General features: G+C 36.0%; 1 protein-coding gene and 1 non-coding gene across 15 annotated transcripts in view; both read right to left on the bottom strand.

Annotated features, from left to right (window-relative positions):
- The window catches only part of PHF21A (PHD finger protein 21A), a 191,786-nt gene that overhangs the window by 151,452 nt on the left and 16,355 nt on the right, over positions 1-23,979 (bottom strand). For 11 of the 14 annotated variants that reach the window (XM_029956081.1, XM_029956071.1, XM_029956082.1 and 8 more), the window contains 2 exons: positions 12,568-12,608; positions 4,595-4,738 (listed from right to left, as the gene is read on the bottom strand). In XM_029956081.1, the coding sequence (XP_029811941.1) occupies positions 4,595-4,648 (54 nt within the window). In that variant the 5' untranslated portion in view covers positions 4,649-4,738; positions 12,568-12,608. Of the gene's footprint in view, positions 1-4,594; positions 4,739-11,060; positions 11,173-12,567; positions 12,609-23,979 lie in introns of all 14 variants that reach the window. The other 3 variants (XM_029956072.1, XM_029956073.1, XM_029956074.1) reach the window with 1 other exon arrangement.
- On the bottom strand, positions 9,003-9,109 carry LOC115272815. The gene has a single exon (XR_003900473.1). It is a non-coding gene; the product is annotated as a U6 spliceosomal RNA (small nuclear RNA).

Here is a 23,979-nt window from a genome sequence, read left to right as displayed (position 1 = left end):
AGCAGAAGTCCAAATAAATGAAAAGAAAAATGGACATCTGTTGACCTAACCCAACTTCTAAAAGCATCACTGCTCAAAAGTAACAATAACCAGGGAGAGAAGAATTTGAAGGATTAAAAAGAATAATACCAGGATGATTCCTAAAAGTATCTGGAAATAAGATGTTCCCCAAGTGAATTTTTCATGTAACTAAAAAGTCTGTCCCTCTCTTTGAGTGATATTTTTTAGTCATAAAATATTTCTAAAATATATACTTAGGGGCGCCTGGGTGGCTCAGTCAGTTGCCTCTGACTTCGGCTAAGGTCATGATCTCACGGTTTGTGGGTTAGAGCCCTGCATCAGGCTCTGTGCTAACAGCTAGTTCAGAGCCTGGAGCCTGTCTTCAGATTCTGTGTCTCCCTCTCTCTCTGACCCTCCTCTGCTCACACTGTCTCTCTCTCAAAAATAAATAAAACATTTAAAAATTTTTAAATAAATAAAATAGATACTTAATCTGCCTTCTTAAATAGAAAAAAAGTCAGCTTTTATTGAGACATGATTATATCAATTAATATACTATTCCATAAACAACACAATAGGTCCTTACAATAAAGTCGCCTGCTATGATTTAAGGAGTTCTCATGTCTGCATTTTAGTTTTTTGGTCTATTTTATTTTATTTTATTTTATTCTATTTTATTTTATTTCAAGTAGGCTCCACTCCCAACCTGGGGCTTGGACTCACAATCCTGAGATCAAGAGTTGCATACTCTACTGACTAAACCAGCCAGGCACCCCTTTCAGTCTACTTCGTAATGCCAAGGAGTTAGCTAGCAAATCTTGCTAATATTATTATGTCTCCTCCAAGAGCCCTTGAACCCCCAACTCAAATTTGCTCCTTGTGATCTGCTGTGTGATATGCTCAATGAACTAATTCTAAGATGATTGAATAGGCCGTAATAGCTTAAGAAATGATCCCCCTGGAGTAAACTGTATACTCTCCAGTGAATGACTTCTATTATTTACTACAGTCAGTCAAGAGTCTTACTTCAGGTTCTAAGATACATTCTGGATAGCTGAGGTTGGCAATACAAGGTATATGTAACTATATTCTACTTCATATGTGACAGTCGTAACTCTTCTATATCCTGTCCTTAATCTACAAAACAGAAATAACGCATTCTAAGAGTTCAGTGAAACTGCACCATGTTTTAAACATACACATTTTTGCCAGTGCAGCCTAAAGGCTAGCCACACTCTTCGATGAAAAAAGCCCCTTGGTTTTGTTTTTTAGCTTAATTACTAGGGAGTTGGCTACTACACTAAAGGTGCCTTTTTAAAGCTCAAAAAAGGTTTTCTTTCATGACACTGGAACTTAAAAACTGACTGATAACTACATTAAGCCTCCCCTTTTGGAGCAAATAAATAAATAAACCAATTTTTCTATCTATAAGGAGTCAAGCCGCATTTTCAATAATCAGAGGCAGGATAGGACAAGCTGGGCAACTTAAGTAGACCATCCAAATGCCTAGTGACTTTAAGCTGACACTGTGTTATCAAAGTTAAGCTACTTTCTTTTGCAAGAATGCAGCAATGTTTTATGAGGATATACTTTATGCTAAGGGTGGGCATAAACTACAGCCCAGAGGCAAATCCAGCCCACCCCCTGTTTTTATAAATAAAGTTTTACAGAGACACTGCGTTGTCTGTACAGCAGCAGAGTAGCTGTGACAGAGACCATGAATGACTCACAAGGTATAAAACATTTCACTATCTGGCCCTTTACAGAAAAAGTTTGCTAACCTCTGCTTTATACTATTCTCCATTTCATGTAAAGTAAATACGCCAAAAGTTTAAATATGGCTTCCATCAAATCTGTGCGAGAATAATCAAAAAGGCAATTTCTCAAAAAAAGATGAGATGCCCATCACAACCATTATGATTTAAACATTTACTCAACATCAACCATGTGTACATTGCTACTTTCTTAGCCATCTCCCTGTACATAAAGAACAAAAATATACTTCTACCACAGCAATACTTTCCTAACATGCTTCTATCCGGTCAACTCAGTTTTGGCCCTAATTCTATCCCTTACTGGCTATGCCAAAGGGGTGGCTTTTGCTCTGGTATTTAGCCAAATATATGATCTGGCTTTGGCCTCAGCCTAATAGTCAGTGCCTACTTTGATGTCATTTCTGGCATTCCTGAACCTGTCGCAATCAGTGATCACGGAGCTTAACACATATCCAACCAGAATAAAAACATCAGATTTACAAACCAGGCAGGTCACTTGTATTTACTGTTAATACTTAATTTTTTCCCAGAATAGTGTTCTAACTGTAATTATAGTGAAAATGTTTTCTAAGTATATAAGTTAAAATATTATCGACCAACATATAAATGATTATTGTTTTACAAACAAAATATATAATAATTAAGGATGACTATAAAAGCTCTGATTTATGCTAAAAAATAGTTAAATATATAGGGAAATAGATGATGTAAATATTAGGAGACTGGGATAAGTTTCAGAAGAATGTATTATTCCTTTTGAGTCAACAAATGTGATTTTACAAATTAAATTAGATTTTAAAACAGAAAAAAAACATTGAATTTTTTCATAATTATAATTTTCATAAAATGCTATGCTTGAGTTGAAAAAATAAAACAAAAGAATATATATGTATTTTAATTAATGTTTGGGGTTTTTTTGAGAGAGAGACAGAGCACAAGCAGGGGAGGGATGGGGAGAGAGGGAGACACAAAATCCGAAACAGGCTCCAGGATCCAACTTGTCAGCCTGACGCGGGGCTAGAACCCACAAACCATGAGATCATGACCTGAGCCAAAGTCAGACACTTAACCAATTGAGTCACTGAGGCAACCCCCAGGCGCCCCAATAATATTTAAGAATTCTCATTTTTAGTAATTTAGTTCAATTTATTTCTTGAGAGGAGGAATATCTCCTAAAATCATGTACAACTTTGTTAAATATCTTTGATCCATACAGATTTCAGATTGATTACTATTCTCTAGAAATTTCTTCTGTGATGATGTAAGCTTTGAACAAATTGTTGTCATTTGCCATTCAGCCTAATTAAGTATTCCACAAACTTCTTGGTTAGAATACTTACAAGCTGGGAAAAAGACAAACTTATTTTTATAAACAGATTTTTATTCTCAATTACTAATGGAAGCAAGGCCAAATGAAATAAAATGTGCCTAACTTATTACATACTAAATTTCTTAGAATTACCATGAAACAAAACACCCTTCACACAGAAAAGCCCACCTGTACACAGCAAACTATAAGACTACTGCTGAGCAAGAGTTTAACGCTGCAAAGCAGCAGCAGAAATTCTGAACACAGAGACTTAGGGGTGTGGGGGGGGTGTGGGTGTGCGCGCGCACCTTTGAACCTTTCCTATAATTCTCATCCACCTTAATTCTAAGCAACTTGCAAATTTAGTAGTAGTTATCAAATGCCCAAGGTGAGCTACCAACAATGTCAGAAGTTAGCTTTACATTATACTCAGGTAAAACAAGAGAAACTATACCTAGGAACACACACCTTGAGAAAAGTAATTCCCTTCTCCTTTTTACTCCCACACCCCAAACTGTCAAAAGTAGTCAATTCATCATCCATTATCACTTTTGATTGTGTATATGCATTTATCTTGAACCAGGACTACATCCAGCTAAAGTCTAGAAAAGGAATATAAACAGTGATATTCTGCTTACAAAAATAAATGCTAAGGATCCAATTATTTAAGGATAGTTTTATGTCTGGGTTGCAATGAAATAAGATGTATTATACATAAAAAATATATTAAACATATTTAACATTATTTTATTGTTTTATATAAACATAAAAATGTAATTTTACTTATATACTTTTAAGGTTTGTTTAGCCTATGTATTTGAGGTAAATTGTAAGAATTGTGAAATGTGAAATTTAAACATGTGATGTTCTATTTACTAGAGATTGGAATCAAGGCATAAAGCTGAGTTATGCATAAAAACTTTGGTATAAATGGCAGTTAACTTAAACATGTCTCATTACTTAAAATATACAAGTCAAGGCACATGAACAAAGTTCTTCAGATGAACCAAAACACAAGAAAAAAAGCGTTGTTGGTTTTTTTTTGACACCTTTGTCGTATGAAAAAACCATGCCATTCTTTTCTCTAGAAAGGAAGTCAGGAATATTTTATTAAAGTTCTTTTTTTTAATTCTTTTTTTTAATATTCAGAGAGACAGAGACAGAGGTGGACAGGCAAAGAGAGGAGACACAGAATTCAAAGCAAGCTCCAGGCTCTGAGCTGTCAGCACAGAGCCTGTCATGGAGCTTGAACTCACAAACCACAAGATCATGTCCTGAGCTGACGTCAGATGCTTATTAACTGACTGAGCCACCCAGGTGCCCCTGAAGTAAAGTTCTTAAAAGTATTATCAGTGAGTTTGTTATACAGTGATAAAAAGCCAATGACATGGCTCTTGGACAACTGTCTGAAATATGATTAAAAACTACTGAAATTCAGAGACAGGACAGTTTGCTAATCTTAGTCATTACTTCGTAACACAATGTGGGAGAAGCCACCAATGGAACATACCTGGTGAACCTGAATTTCCACTTTAAGAGCCTCCTGTAGAGTCTGCAACTCCATCCTCCACCTTCTCCACTTTCTCTTATGTCTGCTAAGTCTACAGTTTCTTCAGCCTCCGTTTAAAATAACAAACTCCTCTTCTCACTGCAGCTGTAGAGATCATAAGATGTTTTTGATCATAAAGAAAATATTCATATTAAATAAATTATATTAGTTGAAAATTATTTGATATTCTAACACAGGGCATGACATTTCCTAAACAGATTTCTTTCCAAAATGAATGGTTTTGTATAGTATTAGCATTAAAACTTTCTGGATTTTATTCTTTGAACATTCCTCTACAGAACACTTCAAATAAGTAAGAAATTGAGGGGGGGAGGTATACTCTGGTCATGAAGGCATCTAACCATGCTTAGCTGCTCAGCACTGCAGTACCTACCACATTCTGAGGATACAGAGCTGAACAAGACCACTTCTCCCCTAGATGAGCTGGGAATCTAAGGGCGAGACTACAACCATCCAGGACACACTGTCCTTAGAGACACATAACAACAGGGTCATACATTTTTAATCACACAGAGTGAACTGGAAAGTTCAGGGTCCCTCAGAGGTCAAAGAAGGCCAGGGTTTACTTTCATCTGGATGGGTTCTTATACTATTTTGAAAACAAAACTCAAAACAGTATCACTTAAAGGTTTACATTTAACAAATTAATACTTTACACAGACACAATGCAACATAACTGTGCCTTCCACAAAGTTATGACAGGCCTATTAAAAAAATATATCTATAGAGGTGGTGGTCTAGCAATAGATTAGACACTTCCAGCTTGACAACGAACACCATCTTCTTCAAACCTGTCAGTGCATCCCTGGTGGCTGTGTGCACAACTGCAAGCGGATGGTGTCAAATGTCTAGATCTGTGAATGTGAACCTTCCCATTCTCCTCTGCTCATCACTGCTACAACTGAAATTAATTCAACAGCTAATTTCCCTTTTTTTTTTTCTTGAATGTGGCCTTAGACATTGATAGTAGGTGCCCTCCCAAAGCAGAAGTTTGCTTTGCCAGAATAAATTTAAACTTTACTTCTTTCTCTTTTCTTCTTTGTAGCTCTAAAACCTGTAGTAGTAAGAGCAGCTTTTCGGCATTCTTACAAACTGAGGAAAGGAACAACCAGGAATTTAAACCATGTCAATGAGATTCATAATCTTTACACTTTACAAAAATTATTTACCTATGAATCAAGTCCATATTCAACCTAAGTTTTCCCTGACTTAACAGTTACAATGGAATCATTAACTGTACAGTATATTCTTGTGAACATTAATTTTCATTATATTTGCTTACTCTCGCTAGACTTAAAACATCACAGGCGATATCTCCCCTGGGATTTATGTACTATGTTACGTAATCTCAAAATACTCTAACTTAAAAAACAGTAAGTTTCAAAAATTGTAAAATTCCTTCAAATTTACATATATGGAGGCTAGGAAAGGATTATTGTACAATGATAATAACAACCAAAAAATTATCAACCAAAAAAGTCATTGTGTTTAGGGGAAATCATTTGGAAAAGGAGACATATTTTGATGAACAAACTACAAAAGCATTTTTTAAGCTACTTATCTTAGAAAATCTAAGGAACTGTAATAAATATAAGAATTATGAAGTTACTAAGACTAATAAGTAATAAGGTTTTTGCTGTCATGTAAGTTTACTTTATATATAAAAGCAAATGTTAAAACTATACTATCAATCTAATTTTATTTTCTTATAAAGATTTGTTTTTAAGTTATCTCTACATCCAATGTGTGGTTCAATCTTAAAACCCTGAGATCAAGAGTCACACACTCCACCAACTGAGCCAACCAGGTGCCCACACTTGAATTTTAAATACTAAAAATAATCTCCCTACTCGAATTTGTAACTTGTATGTATTAGAGTTCTTCCTGAAAACAGTACTTGATTTAGTTGAATTAATTTGTGTAAGGAACTGTCAGAAAATATGTCCACAAATGATTCCTTATAATTTTTTGTCAAATTAAGAATCACTTTGAAGTTAAAGGAGTATTTTCAATAATAGAAAGGCCATATTTAATTTTACTCATGGTAACAAAAAACATCATACTTCAACTCAACATAAAGACTCTGGAAATAAAGGGCAGGTTAAAAACACGGAGAATTTACAATATAGAAACTTATAATATATACAACAAAGGGTAAACATAAATTATACATTAGTGTTCACAAATTAAATTTTAAAATATGAAAAAGCAACTCAGAAGAATAAGAAGAGCCAATAAACACGAAAAACATCCATCTTCAATAATCATAGAAACGTAGATTTTAGAGGCGCCTGGGTGGCTCAGTCAGTTGAGCGTCTGACTTCAGCTCAGGTCATGATCTCACAGTTCGTGGGTTCGAGCCCCGCATCAGGCTCAGTGCTGACAGCTCAGAGCCTGGAGCCTGCTTCACATTCTGTGTCTCCCTCTTTCTCTGCTTCTCCCCCATTCATGTTCTGTCTGTCTTTCAAAAAACAATAAATTTTAAAAATTTAATGTATATTTTAAGAAGATAAGTTTCGTCTATCAAACTGACAAAGATTTGTAGAAATAAGAATACTCTGAGCTGTCAAGATCTGGTCAGGTGGCACTTTCATAAGTTGTTCCTGGTTTTCTTGGGACGGTAGCACTAAAGGTTATTTACTTTCAATTTTTCAAAATACTGATGTTTTAAAGTTTTTCCACAGAAAATATGCACTTATTTTTAAATTTAAAAAATTAAGTAAGGATTGCTAAAGCCTCAGAAAATTTGACAGTGATGAAACAAAATGTTCAGGAAAAGAAAAAGTAAAACCAGGCTTTAACCTGAAGGCTCTAAATGTCAAGGAGTGCCTCGCAGGATACGAAGCCTGTAACTCAAGTTAATGAGGAGCTGACAGCTTTTATTCCTTCATCAGACTGTTGTCTGGTTATTAGAGACACAGAGAGGCACAAAATTTTATTTGGCGATGACTAAATGCCAATTATTCATTTTATTTCAAAATAACACTGAAGGGTTAAAAAAGTTAGTGACCTGTTATAAAAAAACTTATGAAGGATTAGGAGAGTCATTTTATAGCCTTCTTCTTCAAAAAGTTCTCTTTCTAGATAGCAGTTTTAAGAGACTGGTCTCAACCTAAAGAAACATATTATATTCATATATTTATAGCTTATAAAAACAAGGCAAGATAACATAAAATCCTTTTAAAAAATATTTTGGGGGCTTAGACAACACATGCGTTGTCGTCTGAAGACTATTTGGGGGCAGTTCACAGCATCATAAAAAAGGTTTTATTTGCTAAATTTGTAAAATGATGATTTATCATATTTTGGCCAATTCCAGTAAGTTGTAACTAACAAATCAGTTGCTACAAGGTAAATCCAAACAAACTCACAAAGCAGTAATTGACACACTTTATTGAGATCCAATGCCTTTCAGCTTTCGCATCCAGCAGCTCTAAATGCTACCATCAGAGAGGGCGATTGCCTAACACAAAATATCAACATCTGTTACCTTAAACACTGTACATGTCAAACTGCCGGGACACCTAGCAGCCTCTCACCTTCAAACAACAAAAAACCAAAAACATGAACAAGTAAAAACTCCACAAACCAACAAAACAAAAATAATAATCAAATCCCACTAAAAAAAAAAAAAAAAAAGATGTGATGTCTGGAAAAGAACACTATCCCCCAAAAACAAACAAACAAACAAACCAGAAAAAAACAAAGCAACCAGATTTCATTTTCTCACTGTGTAACCACTCTTAGCCTCAGGGTTTTTAATTTGTTTGTTTGCTTCTAAATCAGAAAAATGGGAACAGTATCATCTACTTCATAAAAGTGTTAGGAAGTATAAAAGGGATGAACTTCTATGAAAACCCTTCGTAAACTACAAAGTACTACACTATTCCTAACATACTTAACTCCTTTGTTCATACACACAAACTTTTTAATAAACTTCTCAACACAGTATACTGCTGACAAGTCTGTAGGTAGGCTTTCCTATTCTCCAATTCTCTGAGAAAGGGACTTCTATTTTACTAGTTCTTTTTTTTTCATGTCCCCAATATTTTTTTAAATTTTTTTATGGATTTTTTTATATAGTTTATTACCAAGTTGGTTTCCATATAACACCCAGTGCCCTTCCTCACAAGTGCCCCTCTCCAGGACCATCCCCCGCCTCCCCTTCCCCCCTCCCTCTTCAGCCCTCAGTTTGTGCTCAGCATTCAAAAGTCTCTCATGATTTGCTTCCCTCCCTCTCCCCAACTTTCCTCCCCCCTTTCCCATTCCCAGGGTCTCCTATTAGGTTTCTCCTGTTAGACCTGTGAGTGACAACATATGGTATCTGTTCTTCTCTGCCTGACTTATTAAAAACATGGAACACTTCACGAATCTGCGTGTCCTCCTTGAGCAGGGGCCATGCTAATCCTCTCTGTATTGTTCCAATTTTAGTATATGTGCTGCTGAAGCGAGCACTAGATACAGTTCTGTGTAGAGATACGTGACCTCTAGGTCTTTCCTTAGGAATCTGATGATGAAGTAATGCCGTACCCCTTAAATGACTTCTAAGAAACTGCTCTGTTCCTGAATTGGTATAAACCTTTTTCCAATCAAAACCCAAGTCATCTATCAAGTTTTCTTTCACATTAAGACCATAAAACACTGTACTCTCAGATTGAATTCCCTAAAAATGGACAGCTCAGTGTTCTCTATACCAAATATTCATTCAGTTGGTATAAAATTCCACTATTTTTTTTAATTAAAAGTAAACTCCATAGCCAACATGGGGTTCAAACTCATGACCCTGAGATCAAGAGTCGCATGCTCTACCGACTGAGCCAGCCAGGCACCCCTCTAGTTCTTTCATAAAAAATTAATCAAACCTAAAGAGTATTTTGAGTAATACATAGATCAAAAGCGAAGTCTTGGGGTGCCTGACTGGCTCACTCAGCGCATATAACTCAGAATTGTTAAGTTCGAGCCCCACGTTGGGTGTAAAGATTACTTAAAAAAAAAAAAAGTAGAAAGTCTTGACAGATCTATTTGTCCTTACTTGTCACATGTCTAATACTAAAGTATTAAGTTTCAAATTTGTACAAATTACTCATTTCTTACTGTGTATCTAGAATGCTAGGAGATAAAATATTATCTTTAACTTTTAAATAATAGTGCTAAAAATTATCACAGACACTAAAAGTAATAAAATTCTTTAGTGACACTTACTGAAAACTAACATCTGGGGCACTTAGGTGGCTCAGTCAGTTGGGTGTCCGACTTTGGCTCAGGTCACGATCTCATGGTTTGTGAGTTCGAGCCCCATGTCATGCTCTGTACTAATAGTTCAGAGGCTAGAGTCTGCTTTGGATTCTGTGTCTCCCTCTCTCTCTCTCTGCCCCTCCCATGCTCATGCTCTCTCTCTCTCTCTCTCTCTCAAAAAAAATTTTTTTAATTAAAAAAAATAAAAAGAATACTAACATTTATTAATACGAATAAAAATTATATTAAGAAAACAATGCAATGCTTGTTTTCTTATTTTTGTGGTGGTATTTCTTGGATGACACTCCACATGTCAACAGAAAATGCTACTGCACATAGAACATGGCAATCCTGATTTCAAAGGCTCCCTTCTGAAGCTGCCAAGGTTCCTCTGCTCAAATCTTGGTATTAATAGTTGTTGATCAAATCACCTCAGCTAGTGAGACTGATGCTTCCTAGCCACTGGATGAGATCTACACAAGCACACACACAATTAGATGCATGGTGATGTCTGAGTGTGTTTGAATATATATAGCTCTCCTCTCTGTGCTTTGGTGTTTTAGGGGAGAGGCTAGGTCCTCACTTAGAAGAAGAAAAGGAGTACCTACACAGGTCATATCACTGCAACACAGGGTCAAGTCAGGGTTTCCCAACAGCACCCTCTCCTTCGCAGGTCCGCTGCAGGGTCTGCGTCTCTCCCTGGAGACCACCCAATGTTCACTCTGATATGTAGTTTCTACCTCGGGCTCCCGGGCCTAGGCCTAGCCAACACACACACATTCTTCTATTTCTTACCCTTCTTTACAGAAATCAAGCACATCCACTAAAATCACACCAACTATATCCAACAACAAGAACACTGGAAGTAAATTTTAAAACTCACAGAAATTCAGAATCAAGGAGGCTGGAGTGTAGTGTCTAAGAACATAGTGACAATGAGGCCAAGATTTTCAAGTTGGTCGCCACATTTACTAGGATGCTATTTAATGATTAAAAACAGTCCTGACCAGAATCAAATAAATATTTACTACACAGAGTAACACAAGAGTGTCTGGTGGTCTCAGCATAACCAATAAGAATTTAACAGACGTGGGAGTTACGGGAGGATAGATTTCAGATCAATTTAAGGAAGAGCTAAGGATTAGAGCTGTACAAAAAAGGAATGGGTTACCTTATGAGGTAGTGGGCTCCCTGTCATTAGAAGTATTCAAGAATGCTGCATATCATATCCCCCTCTTGGAGATTCACAATGCACATTAGCATATTAAAGGTTCTGAGAAGTCCTGCAGTAAAGAAACCTGTTTAACTTTAACGCAGCATTTCCCAAAGAATTTGACCACAGAACATTTTTCCCACCCCCGCCCCACCTCAATAATATTTACTCATTTCCGTGGAACTAGAATTGCTCAGTATACATACATTATAGAAAATAATGAGCTACACTTTTTTTTAATGTAATATTCAATATGTACCCAAATAAGAATCTGTCAGGGATATAGAAGAAACTGCCATACTGGTAAAAGGCTGGAAGAGAAAACCCTTAAGGTCCCTTCTCTAAGATTCTGTGTTTCTATCACATCTCAAAGAAAAGAGCTATAGGTTCTTGATTATTTATTTAAAAGGGTTCCATGAGGGAAAGGCAAGTAGAATAAAAATGTAGTAAAATTTAAGGTTAACTGGTTCACATGCCTCCCTTTCATGTTCAAAACCCAACCCCTAAAAGATAAAAGAAACACCTCAAGGACAGTAAATTATCAAAATGAAGCCTGAACCAAATATCTACTCCAGCCACTAAGTTAATTATGATTTGAGAGAGAGAAATTAAAAAACAAAAACAAAAACAAAGAAGAAGTACCTTGTGTCAGGGAACTATGCTTTTCCAGCTCTCTTGGTTTTTTTTTTTTTTTATTTTAATACATGCTTTCCAAATAAGGTTAATATTTGTTTGATCCTTAGTCACTAGACTGCCCTGTACAATGTGCAATCTTGAATTAGACATTCAAAAAAGTGATTGAAGTGTGACGATTTATAAGCCAGTAGAATAGATATTAAAGCAGATATTAAGGGGAAAATGTGTTTGCCTATATGCCCTCATACTGCTACATTTCACTCTCTCTCTTTCTATTTTTTCCTCTTTGGAATTATACAAACAACACACACTGAAAATGTACTATCAGACATGAAGCCAATCCAACATTAAATTTAAGGATATAAATGCTTAAGAGTCCCAAATTTCTAAGTCAAGGTTCCCATAGTTACATTAATCTAGCCATTTTGCACATATACTAAGGCCATCAAATTTAGCAGCGTATTAAGGTATACAAAACACAATAGGAACCTTAACTTTTGAAATTCCTGACTTTAAAAATTTTCAGCTCTAACCACCACATTAAGGGCATTTTTGGCAAAGGGGACCTTCACGTTTTAACAGGTTATCAAATATAGGAACATGCAAGCCTAGCAGTATTATTAGAAACACAAATGCATTTGAGATATAGCTATGTGAAATTAGACAAAAATTCACTTTCACTCAGTGCAAACAGTAAAGTCTCATTTCTGGGAGAAAGCTTTTTTGCAAAAAAAAAAAAAAAAAACAAAAAAACCAAAAATCACTGAACATTTGAATTATTACCCAACCAGTATCAGGCACACTAGGCCTGCCTCAAGAAAGTACTTACCAATTTTGGGGAAACTGGCTCTCCTTCAACTCTCTTGCTCCCTACAGCAGAAGAAGGGGAAAACGGAATTAGACTACAAACACAGATTTATGACATGTCATCAGAAGCTGAAGACTTAAAGATTTCTATCAGATTTTAAGAAGAAAAAACAAAACACACAAAAATCTACAAAGCCTTAGCCAATCCCACCCCCCACCCCCAAAACGGGAAGAGAGAGAGTTTTCACAGCAAGGAAAAATTTCAAAGGCAGTTAAAACTCTAATTTTCCATTTTTCACTTTCCCACAGTTTTTTCAAGCCAAGGAAAAGTAGTTGAGTTTCTCTTTCCTAAGAGACACACGGAAATAAAAGGCACCTCATCTAAATAACACACAAACACAGGCTCAGCTCCAACAAACGGCCTTCACTGTTCCTTCACTGTTCGTTGCTTTATACTAACAAACGAAGCTAACATCATTGGCCCTTAATTTGGTCTATTTAACAGGCTTTTTTTCAATTAACCTCAAAATGGACCTGTCTGATACAAGGATTTAATATTGACATCATTGACGACCATATCTTCGTAATTTCAATTAAACTTTTCATTCACATCTTTCAAGTCTCACCGCTTTAGACTCTAAACCATACAACACAAACGTGCCTTTCTCTATGCCACATGTTTAATCAGTGATAGAGCCAGAAAGAAAATTAAGGTTTTGGAATCTCAATCTAATGCTCAAGGATGCTTTTATCAACTGTGTTTTTTTAAAGAGTAACTAAACTCCATTAAGCTGACTTCATAGTTAAAAAAGTCAAGTCAGGCTACACTGTTTATTTTTAACTCTTCCCCACCCCAAACTTCTTTTTTAGTTAAAAAAAATTAGGAAACAAAAAATTAAAACTTTTCTCCTAACATTTTAGTGTTAAGTTAAATTAAATTCCACATGCCATGTTCTACAACTTCCTTATGTTTAAACACAGTATTTTTGCTGACTGTTACTCCAGTAGTGTTCTCATTTCAAGGGATATTTCAAAAATCTTGTCATGCAGATCATAAATTTTTACTTAATCGTGTACCATCATATCGAACATACAGTAAGATAATTTAAAAGGGCCCCAAGTCATACAGTTAACATTCATTTCCAAAAAAGATTCAATTTGCCGTTTTATCCTGCCTTTTCTTTAGCAGCAGTATTTCTCAAAGTTCTCAAGTCCATATAAATGGCTATTTTAATCACCAAGATTAAAATGACTTCAACCAAAAGAAAAATCATGCAAAGGTCTGTAGAATGATGTGGTTATTAAAAAGCAGATCCTCACAAGTAAAAAAAAAATTGTAACTGTGGGTTAACTAAATGTTAAATAAAGTTTAGATGTTAACTAAATTTACTGTGGTAATCATTTCATAATACACACACACATCAAGTCATTATGCTATGCAACCAAAACTGACAGGTCACATAAGTCAATAAAGCTCCATTAAAAAAAGGATTTCTTAACATTCCAGATAGTACCCTACAGGATGTGTACTACTCAGAACAGTACCAGGCACATAGTAAATACCTGATTACTATTTGTTAAACAAACAAACTGACTGTGGACTCTTAACTCTTGACTTATTTTCCCTATTAAACCTTTCTTATTAGCTCTTTCATGCTGGTGATAATTTCTTATGCCTCAAATTCCCACAGCATTATTTGTTAAATGAATGACTCTGGATAAAACAGTAGAGATGTTACCATTTTAAAACATAATAAAAGGGAAAAAATTGATATGTTGTATTAAGTTAAGAACTTCCGTTCACCAAAAAAACACCATTAAGAGAATGAAAAAAACAAGCCACAGAATTGAAAATGACAATTCCAACACATATAACAATGGTTTAAAACCAGAACATATAAAATATGTTGAAATTCAAAGTGATCAGGATAGAATTGGGATTTTTACTTTTACTCATAATGGCATTTGAGAAAGTAGAGTCACATCAACTCTTCTGAAAAGTCATATTTAGTACAAAGACACAATGGATGTACACTTTATCTCTAGGGCATTTTCTCCAAAAATCAATAGCAGAGTTAATCCCAAATTGATAAAGAATTTTACCATGAGATCATGAAGCCATGATATCATAAAAATGCTCATAAAACTGCGTGCAGGGACTGCAGATATCACATAGGAAATCAAAGCCTGCGAGGTTAAGTCACTTCCCCGAAGGTCACACACCAATTGGTTATAAAGCTGGACAAAAGCGTACAGACTCAGAGATTCCTTTGACTGAGCCGGCCTTTCCACTAGACCTCACTGCTTCTTAACCAGGCGCAGCAGTAACACTTCTAAGAAACAAACTATAGTAAATACTGGCAAAATATTTTTGGAAAAGTTGCCATATAAAGTTTTGAGGAAAAATTAAGCTATGAGGGCAGGTTTTAAAACTTTATGCCCAAGGGATCCTCATGAATGGGCTTCAGAGGCGTTTGCCAACCCTACAATACTATATGCTAAGTTCTGTATGTATAAGAATTCTGGGAAGAGGACCCACAGCTTTACTAAGATTTGCAAAGAGGTTCAGATACCCCCAAAAAAGTCAATTAATTTTTTTAGACTAGTGATTCTTCAAAACTGTGCATCACAACGATCAAAGTGTTTCTTCTGATCAACTACCATTTGGAAACTGATGAAAAAGAAAAGATTTTATTTCTATAATTTAGTAAGAGTAAACAAAAAAGTTATATATAAATGTGTATTTTATCACTATCTATATGCAAAATGTATTTAAGTCTGAAATGTAAGTTTGATTTCCTCATGTTAAGCTGATTTAAAGTCCACTTAATTTGTTTTTCACATACTCTTGACACATAGCTAAGGTAGTAAAAACTTTGAACCATATCTGCTTAAATTTTTCAAATACAGATTTGTTCTTAAAAAACACACTCAAAACATGTTAAGTTGGACTAAATAGAATTATCTTTGCTTTTACAGATGAATTTTATCTTGCTAACATAACTTCCCATGATTTTTTGCAAACTGAAGATGGTTCACCTCTCCAGAACTTCACAGGGAGCTGCTTTAATTAGAGCTGGTAAAGAAATGAATCATTCAGATTTCTAATATGGTTGTAAAATGTAAAATATCATCAATAAATCAAAGGTGATTAATAACAACTTAAGTACCTTTTGTAAAAATACCTAAACCTTTGTATATGAAAAATATAAAACAATAGACAAATTTTACAGAAAAAAAAGGTTTAACATTAGATCGTTTTAAATTAGGCTAAAATTCATCCCACTACAAATTCGAACAATTAAGTTTATAGTCTGTGCTCAATCATAAATTTTGATAAGGGACTAGAATAGCACAGATAATTGTCATTCAAAGACACTTTAAAATGTCACCTTACGCAGAAGATTCAATCTCTTCTCCTCTACTACACCAAGCTGATACACTAATTTTATATACAATAAGTTTTACTGCTTTTTATCTGTCCTTCCTAACTTCCAACAGAAAGCATAATAAGTTTGAAATAAATTTAAATGCAAGTAAGTGCTCAAAAGGAAAAGCAGAATCCTGCATTTTAATGAAATTTAGTCCTTTAGGTCCCATTATCATAATCATCCCTGTATCCCCCCATCACTCTGAATCTTACTCTCTCATGGACATTCTAGCACTTCTCCCCTCAAGAAGCATCAATTTACCCCTCACTAGGATCATTTTGTTTCTTCCATCTTAAAAAAAAAGTCTCCCGTCTCCCTTGACTCCATATCCTTCTCTAGTTACTGCCTTACGTCTATGTGCCCACTGATAGCAAAACTCCCAGAAAGAGTTAACTATACTCACTGTTCTCTAGTTCCTCCCTTCTCATCCTCTACTGAACTCACTCCATTAGGGGTTTGGCCTCCTTCTATTCTTATTAAGATCACCAATGACCTCCCCCTGCTCCCTCCCATTACTAAAGCCAACAGAAAAGTCTCAGCCCTCACTTCCATGTTTGATCAGTAGTATTTGATCCAGTTGATCATTCCTTCCTTCTTGAAACTCTCTCCTGACTCCCAGGACACCACCTGATCTTGATTTCCTCCTAATCTCTCTCACCACTCTTCTGCATTTCATATGCTGGTTTGTTCTCATCTCTCAAGACCTCAAAATGTTGAACTGCCCCAGGGCTCAGTTTTTGGAATTCTTCCTGTTAGGTAATTCACCCACTCTCATGGCTATAAAAGGATCTGTACACTGGTGACTCCCAAATTTTTATCTCAGCTCAGACCTTTCCCCTGAATTCCAAACTCCTATACCCAACTGCCCACTCAATATTTGTCAAATAGGTTTCTCAAGCTCAATAAGTTTAAAACTAAATTCCTGACTACCGTGGCCCCTTCAGGACAAAACCTTAAAGTGATAATTGACTTTTCTTTTTTCCACATCCTAAATCCAATCTAACAGCCAACCACCTTGCCTCTACCTTCAAAATACACAGACTTTGACCATTTGTGTCAACTCCACTACAGCCTCATCCAATCTACCATCATCTTTCACCCTAGATTGTTACAATAGCCTCCTAACTTCCTTCACCACTTCCATCTTTGTCTTGCTACAATCTATTTTCTCAACAGCCAGAGTGCCTTTTCAAAATCCAAGACAGATTTGGTCACTCCTCTATTCAAAATCCTCCAGCGGCTTCTCATCATACTCAGAAAAAAAGCTTAAGTCCCTTAAAATGGCCCACAAGAGGGTGGGTGGCTCAGTAGGTTAAGCGTCCAACTTCGGCTCAGGTCATGATCTCATGGCTCATGATTCAGCTCTCTGCTGTCAGCACAGAGCCTGCTTCAGATCCTCTGTCCCCCTTTCTCTCTGCCCCTCCCCTATTTCCACATATGCATGCTCTGTCTTTCAAAAATAAATTTTAAAAAAACATTAACAGAAATTTTAATGGCCCTCAAGACTCAAAGTGATTTGGGCCTCTGCTACTCTCAGACCTCATCTGTTCTCCCCTCCTCACTGCTTAATCTGCTCCAGCCATACTGACCTCTTTTTTGTACTTCAAAAACTCCAAACAAGTTCCCTTCTCAAGGCTCTTCTACTTGGTATCCCCGTGACTGGAACACTCTCTTCTATCAAATATCTTCCCGGCACACTCCTTCAAAATGTTTAGGAAATCTACAGCAGTTCCAGGAGCAGAATACTAAAGTAAACACTACAACTGTCAATAGACAGTCATCAGACAATTGTCCCCAAACTTACTGTGAGGATGTTCTTTCTTCTACCAACAATATCCTTTTTACCTTCTCTCCACCTAGCCAAATCTCAGCCAGTCATTCAGGTCCAGATAAACACTCAGTGATAAATGGAGGCCTTTCCTATAACCATCCCAAATGCCAGTGACTCCTCTGTTTGAAATCCTGGATAGCTTATCATCACTCACATTCATCTTACAATTTAACCACATATGGTCTCACATTGTAACTTATAGGTCTTATCTCCCTGACTGCGCGCGCACACACACACACACACACACACACACACACACACACACACAACTAGAGTAGAAATGATGCCTTGTACAAGTCATTCTCAAACCTTGATCAGGACAACTCTAAAACTTCAAAAAATACATAAATTCACAGCCCTTAATAATTCTGAATTCATGACCTCTGATTTAGGGACCAGATACCTGCATTTTTTTAACTTCCTCCAGAATAGTCTGGGGCAGCCAGGAAGAGGTATCATTGCCTTCTAGTCCTCTGTTTCCTTCAGTACTAGGAAAGTCAGACTTCAAATAGCCTACAGCGAGAATGGACACCCCAGAGTACCAAATCCATTCCTTCATTCCACAGCAATTCCAAGAAGTCTAGATGACCAGCCAAAAGCTACAAAGATAGCAGGAGGCAAATCCCAGCATAAAACCCAGATTTACTGCTCTCATCTAGGAATCCTTCCATTAGACCGTGCATAAATAAAGTAATAAAAATCCACAATTCACAGATAGGCACAGTAAACAGTGATTTTCTAATACTTGACCAGTGATTGCAATGTCCAAGCGCTAAGAAAGTGCACGTTATTAGCTTCTATATGCTTGAAAAATGTGAGCAACATTAGCTGACAAAAGACTTAAGAGGCCAGAGAGTAACTATGGGAAGGCTTACAAATAAAAAAATAACTTTTACCAAGTCGTCTTGCAATAGATATAAAAACCTGTAAAATTATTTCTTTCGTAGCTGAGAAGTACAAGAAATAAATGGAAAGAGGAAATCTTGCTTCATCATGCTATAAAGTACAAAAATCCTCATTCACAAGCTTCCACAGCTCACAAAGCTGTAAATGTTTGCAGAGTCTAATCATAACATAAACTTCTTAATTACAGATCAGACTTAGTAAATCACCCCATATCCCAAGATAACGCAAACTCTTATCTTAATAATCGGTTAACCCCAGGACCAAAACTCTTGCCATCAACAACAACAACAAAAAAAACCAACTCAGCTATCTAGAAGACATGACAAAAGAGTCTGGGTTTATGCCGGTGTACAGGGATTTAAGCAAGTGTCTCCTATGAACACTACTGGGAGTTCCGGGTGTAAACCATGAGCACCAAGGAGGAGGGTCAATGCCCAGCACTGCATCTATGCAAATCCTGTCTACTGCACTAACTCAACTACTGGGACTTGTTCTCTCAGAAACGGGATAATAGACCCAAACTCCTATGTCTCTAAAGCACAAAGATAATTCAAATAAAAGTCACTAAGGAAGGGCACCGGTAAACACTTGATTTTAAAAATATATAACAAAAGGCTAAACTAAAACAACTGACACACTGAATAAATTTTATAAAATAGCACCAACCAATGTGCACAGAAGAAACTAGTGAATTGCTGGAGAGAGAAAATACCTCACGCAAAAATTCAACAGGATTAAGACAACAAAATTCTTAAAAAATCAGAGCACAGTAAGTCCAACGATAGCCAGAAGCTTGTTCAAAGAAACACACACACACAAAACAAAACAAAACTCCTCCCCTGACGGAGCCCTAAGTACACCATAACCCTTGCTTTTAAAACACAGAAGAAAACTCCTGTTGCACTGATAGCCAGGAATAATCACAGAGTACTTCCAGACAAACGGATAACAATCACAAGCTGCCAAGGACAACCAAAATTAACTAAATAAAAATTATAGCACCTTATTGTGTTCCATACTGCCTCACTTCTCAATATAGCAATGCTGTACTCACCAGCCTGGAAAATGAGCAGGTGCCTTTCAGGCTATAGAAAAATTAGTCACACACACACACACACACACACACACACACACCCCAATCACAAACACAAACACAAAGAGAATGATATTCTTTCACTTGAAGGGGCTTAAGAAATTCAAGGCTTTGCTGTAGGCCTAGAAAACTAAGAGTAGGCCTTACCTAAGAAATGAGGAAAAAGGCAAGGTTTACTCCATATCCATGTTCAAAGACTAAAAGAATTAACATTTATTTCAATTAAAATGCTTTGGCAACAATCCTTTAAAAAAAAAAAAGAAAGAAAGAGAAAGAAAGAAAAAGAGAAATTAAGATTTGCTCTGTTTCTAACGCCAAGAGAAAATGAGAATCTTTTCTCTCTACACAGGTTTAGCTCCACAACACAAATAAAAGAGAACTCTGACTTAAGGCCTGAAAACTAAAAATGGTTCCGTAACATTCATGTTAAAAAAAAAAAAAACCTATGTAGTCTAACATATTGATTCTTTATCACAGCTGCTATCATTAATGAATATTTAGCTTTTTATCTGCACTTTGAAATGTCAATGAGAAATTGAAAATGCTATAATATGCTGGAGATTTCAACTTTTGAAACAAAAACCACAAAGAAACACGAGTCTGAAACATAAAGCCTCAATCATGCTGATAAGTAAGTGGTCCTAAAAGTTGAAAGTGAAAGCAATACACACACACACACACACACACACACACACACACACAGAAGTTTGCTTGATATTAACGCTAGCCTTTAAAACCAAAAATATGTTCTGTTACAGAAGACTGAAATCAGGGCTTCCATTAACCTTGTTTAAAAAAAAAATCCCATGAGCATGGATTTTTTTTCCTAAGTCTCTTCATCAGAGCAGCATGGGGTCCCATTAGGCACCCTATTTTACTTCCACCTTATAAATAACGTTAGCTATTCGCTATTTCCATGGAAACCAAGTACAGAGAAACCCACTTAAATGAATACCGGTTAAAGGAATAAGTTTTATTTTAGAAAGATTTTGCTGCTCCAGATGAACTCTACCAGGGAATACTACGAAGTCGTCTTTAAGTATAATTTTTAAAAATATATCTTTGGTGTGAAGGAAGCTTATTAATGGTCCTATTAAATAAGTACACTCCTTGCACTAAACTAAACATGCCAAACAGCATCATAACATTAAAGATACCTTTTCAAGGCACTGCACGGGGGTTTAGATGCACAACACCCAATGACTATGCTTCCTCATGCATTGGGGTGGAATAATTACTCCTATGGGTCTAATTTAAACTAATAAAAGCAAGGAAATTCAGAAATAAGGCTACCATCACCTTGCAGTGACTAGAAATGAACAGGCCCCAGAACTGCAGGCACCACACAACTTACTACTCCAAAGAGAAGTGAACAAGGGAGCAAATAACTTAAGTTCCTAATCACTGTTATCAGGTCTAGGATAGCAGATAATCAAAATTCCCTCCTCAACAAACTATTTTACAAGTTGTAACATGTATTCCTTAGTTGACAGATACATACATGCAGATGAAGTAGCAGAACCAGAGAAAACAGAAAAAGAACATTAAAAAGATAAACTGCAGAGAAGATTCAGGCATTTCCAACTTTTAAGTTCCCCTACATACTCTAGAAAAGACCATTACTGGTAGCCCATACAAAAGTTGCCAATAGGAAAGTGTACATAAAATGAAATGAAATTAATACGAATAGTAAATTCAAAACTAATAATCCTGAGTTTCTAAAGACAGAAGGGGTAAGAAAACTAAAATCTTTCTAGCAAAAGTGGCTGACATCTTTAATAAGTTAAAAGACAAATGAAAGCAGTATTATCCTAACATGTGACTACCAGTATTAAATTTACAATGCATGAAAAGAGTTAACATTCTCATATACATTTTTTCCAGTATACCAACAGATCTACTTTTACTGCATATTTTAAAAACATAAAGTTACTTTCCTTGTATGTTTCACATACTGTAAACATTGGCAAAATGGTAACTGTTGAAGTTGGGTTAAGAGGTATGTAGGGTTTGCTAATATTATTCACTGTGCTTTTGCATGTTTTTAAAGTTCCATAAAAAGTGGTTTTTAAAAATCCTACAAAGTTAAAACTCTTTTCTCAAATATTTTTGATATTTAATATATATATAATAGATAGAATGCCTTGGATAGATCTTAGAAGCCTCTGAATTTAAATCCAATATAGCCATTAACATTTAACCACAGCTAAGTTCCAAGTTTTACTTTTCTTACCAAAACAGTTCAGTTAACAGTTTAAAACCACTAGGAGAAATCTGGAAAGGAAAAGCTCTGTCTGCAACTACCAACTAATGAAACGCAATCAATGCCTAAAAACAAGGCATCGCAGCCGCACTGTGTACTTTACAAAGTAAAGAAAGAAAAATTCTAGGGGCGCCTGGGTGGCTCAGTTAGTGAAGCGTTTGACTTCAGCTTGGGTCATCATCTCATGGTCTACGGGTTCAAGCCCTGCGTCAAGCTCTGTGCTGACAGCTCAGATCCTGGAGCCTGCTTCAGATTCTGTGTCTCTCTCTTGACCCTCCCCTGCTCATGCTCTCTCTCCCCCAAAAATAAATATTTAAAAATTTTTAATAAAAAACTTAAAAACTAATAATTACAACAGTGTTTTGTTTTGTTTTTAAGAGAGAGTGAGAGGGCAGCAGCTTTGGAGGGAGTAATGAACACCACGTGGGAGAGTGCACACAGAGGAGAGATGGCAAAGCCGAGTCAGGGAAGAGGAAAGGCAATGGAGGGAGCATGCGCAGTAGAGGTGCATCCCTCTATGAAGCAGCTAACAACGCACAGGTTTCCACCTAAATCTAACAGGAGTGCAGCCCTGGCATCAGTGTCCCACCTTTTACAAACTGGGCAGAGACCGACTGATTTTCTAAATTGTACAATTCTTTAAATCAACCCCAAAGACCTCATACGGTCTATTTCTAACTCCTGCATTTATTAAAATGAAATACACTTCTAAACTTTCTACAATTCCATTCGCCCAAGAGAAGCCAACTTTTATAAGCCCTACATAAAGAAAACGTAGTACTGTGCATCACTATGCTAATTCTAAAACTACAAAACTTCACTTACTGACCACTCCAGCAATTGTAAAGTAATGTTACATTTTTTAATTGAAAGAAAACCATATGGTCTGCTATAAAATTGTTTAATTTTTTAAATACTTGTTGAGCTTAAAGTACAGCACTTTATCAAAACAAATTTCTTGGAATTTCTGCTCAGAAAGCAGAAACGTTTTAAGAACACAGACAAAATAAAATCTAGTAAATGCTTCTATCCACCTACTAGGCCTTTACAAACTGGTACAGTTGAGTAAATAAGAACAAAAAGTTAACAGGAGCTATTATTCTATTTTAACTCAAATGCTCATTGGTGGTACCACATGCCATATTCAGTGTGTTGTGGTAAGCTATTATCAATACATTTGTTGAATCTTAGGGGAAAAAAACTCCACAAAGATCAAAAAGTCTCAGATCCAAACTGGTAGTAAATAAATAAAATTAATTCAATTTCACACTAATGATCATTCCCCTTCCCTCAATTACTGATTTTACTTACCAGATAGATACACACACACGCACACGAACGGACATATTAAAAACTCAAATACTTTCCCCCAAAATGTCTTAATTCTAAGATCTCTGTAAGGTAGAAACTTAAAGAGTAGCTTTTCTTATAATCAACTTATTCTTAGGCCCAGTTTCTAGGCTCCATATAGGTAACATATGACAATTAAATATAGAAAGAAAATAACAATCACCATAAGAAAAGACCAGGCACCAGATGAGAGGAAATTTCAAAGGCAAAATGCCCAAAATCAGAAGCAAATAAATGATGTCCATCGTTACTAGAAAGCATTTGTATGCCTCTACAATTGTTTCTATTAGTTATCCCCTGTGTTCTCAAGGGTTAAATACATGATTTATCTGAAGCAATTGACCCAGGAGACTTACCAGCTGATTAGGACTTCAGACTTTTGAGTTATAATGCCTAGTCTACCAGCGACTCCACGCTAAGTGACATATTGTAAACCACATCACTATGTTGATGCAAAAAAAAAGGCTTAGATCACTAAGACTTTTAGTAAGCATAAAATGCCCTGAGATATTTTTAAAAGTCTGTTAAAACTGACATATTCCCACATATTTTCTATTTCT

This window comes from Suricata suricatta, chromosome 11, assembly GCF_006229205.1.
Source record: "Suricata suricatta isolate VVHF042 chromosome 11, meerkat_22Aug2017_6uvM2_HiC, whole genome shotgun sequence".
Classification (NCBI taxonomy): domain Eukaryota; kingdom Metazoa; phylum Chordata; class Mammalia; order Carnivora; family Herpestidae; genus Suricata; species Suricata suricatta.
This window is presented reverse-complemented; position numbering and strand designations above follow the sequence as displayed.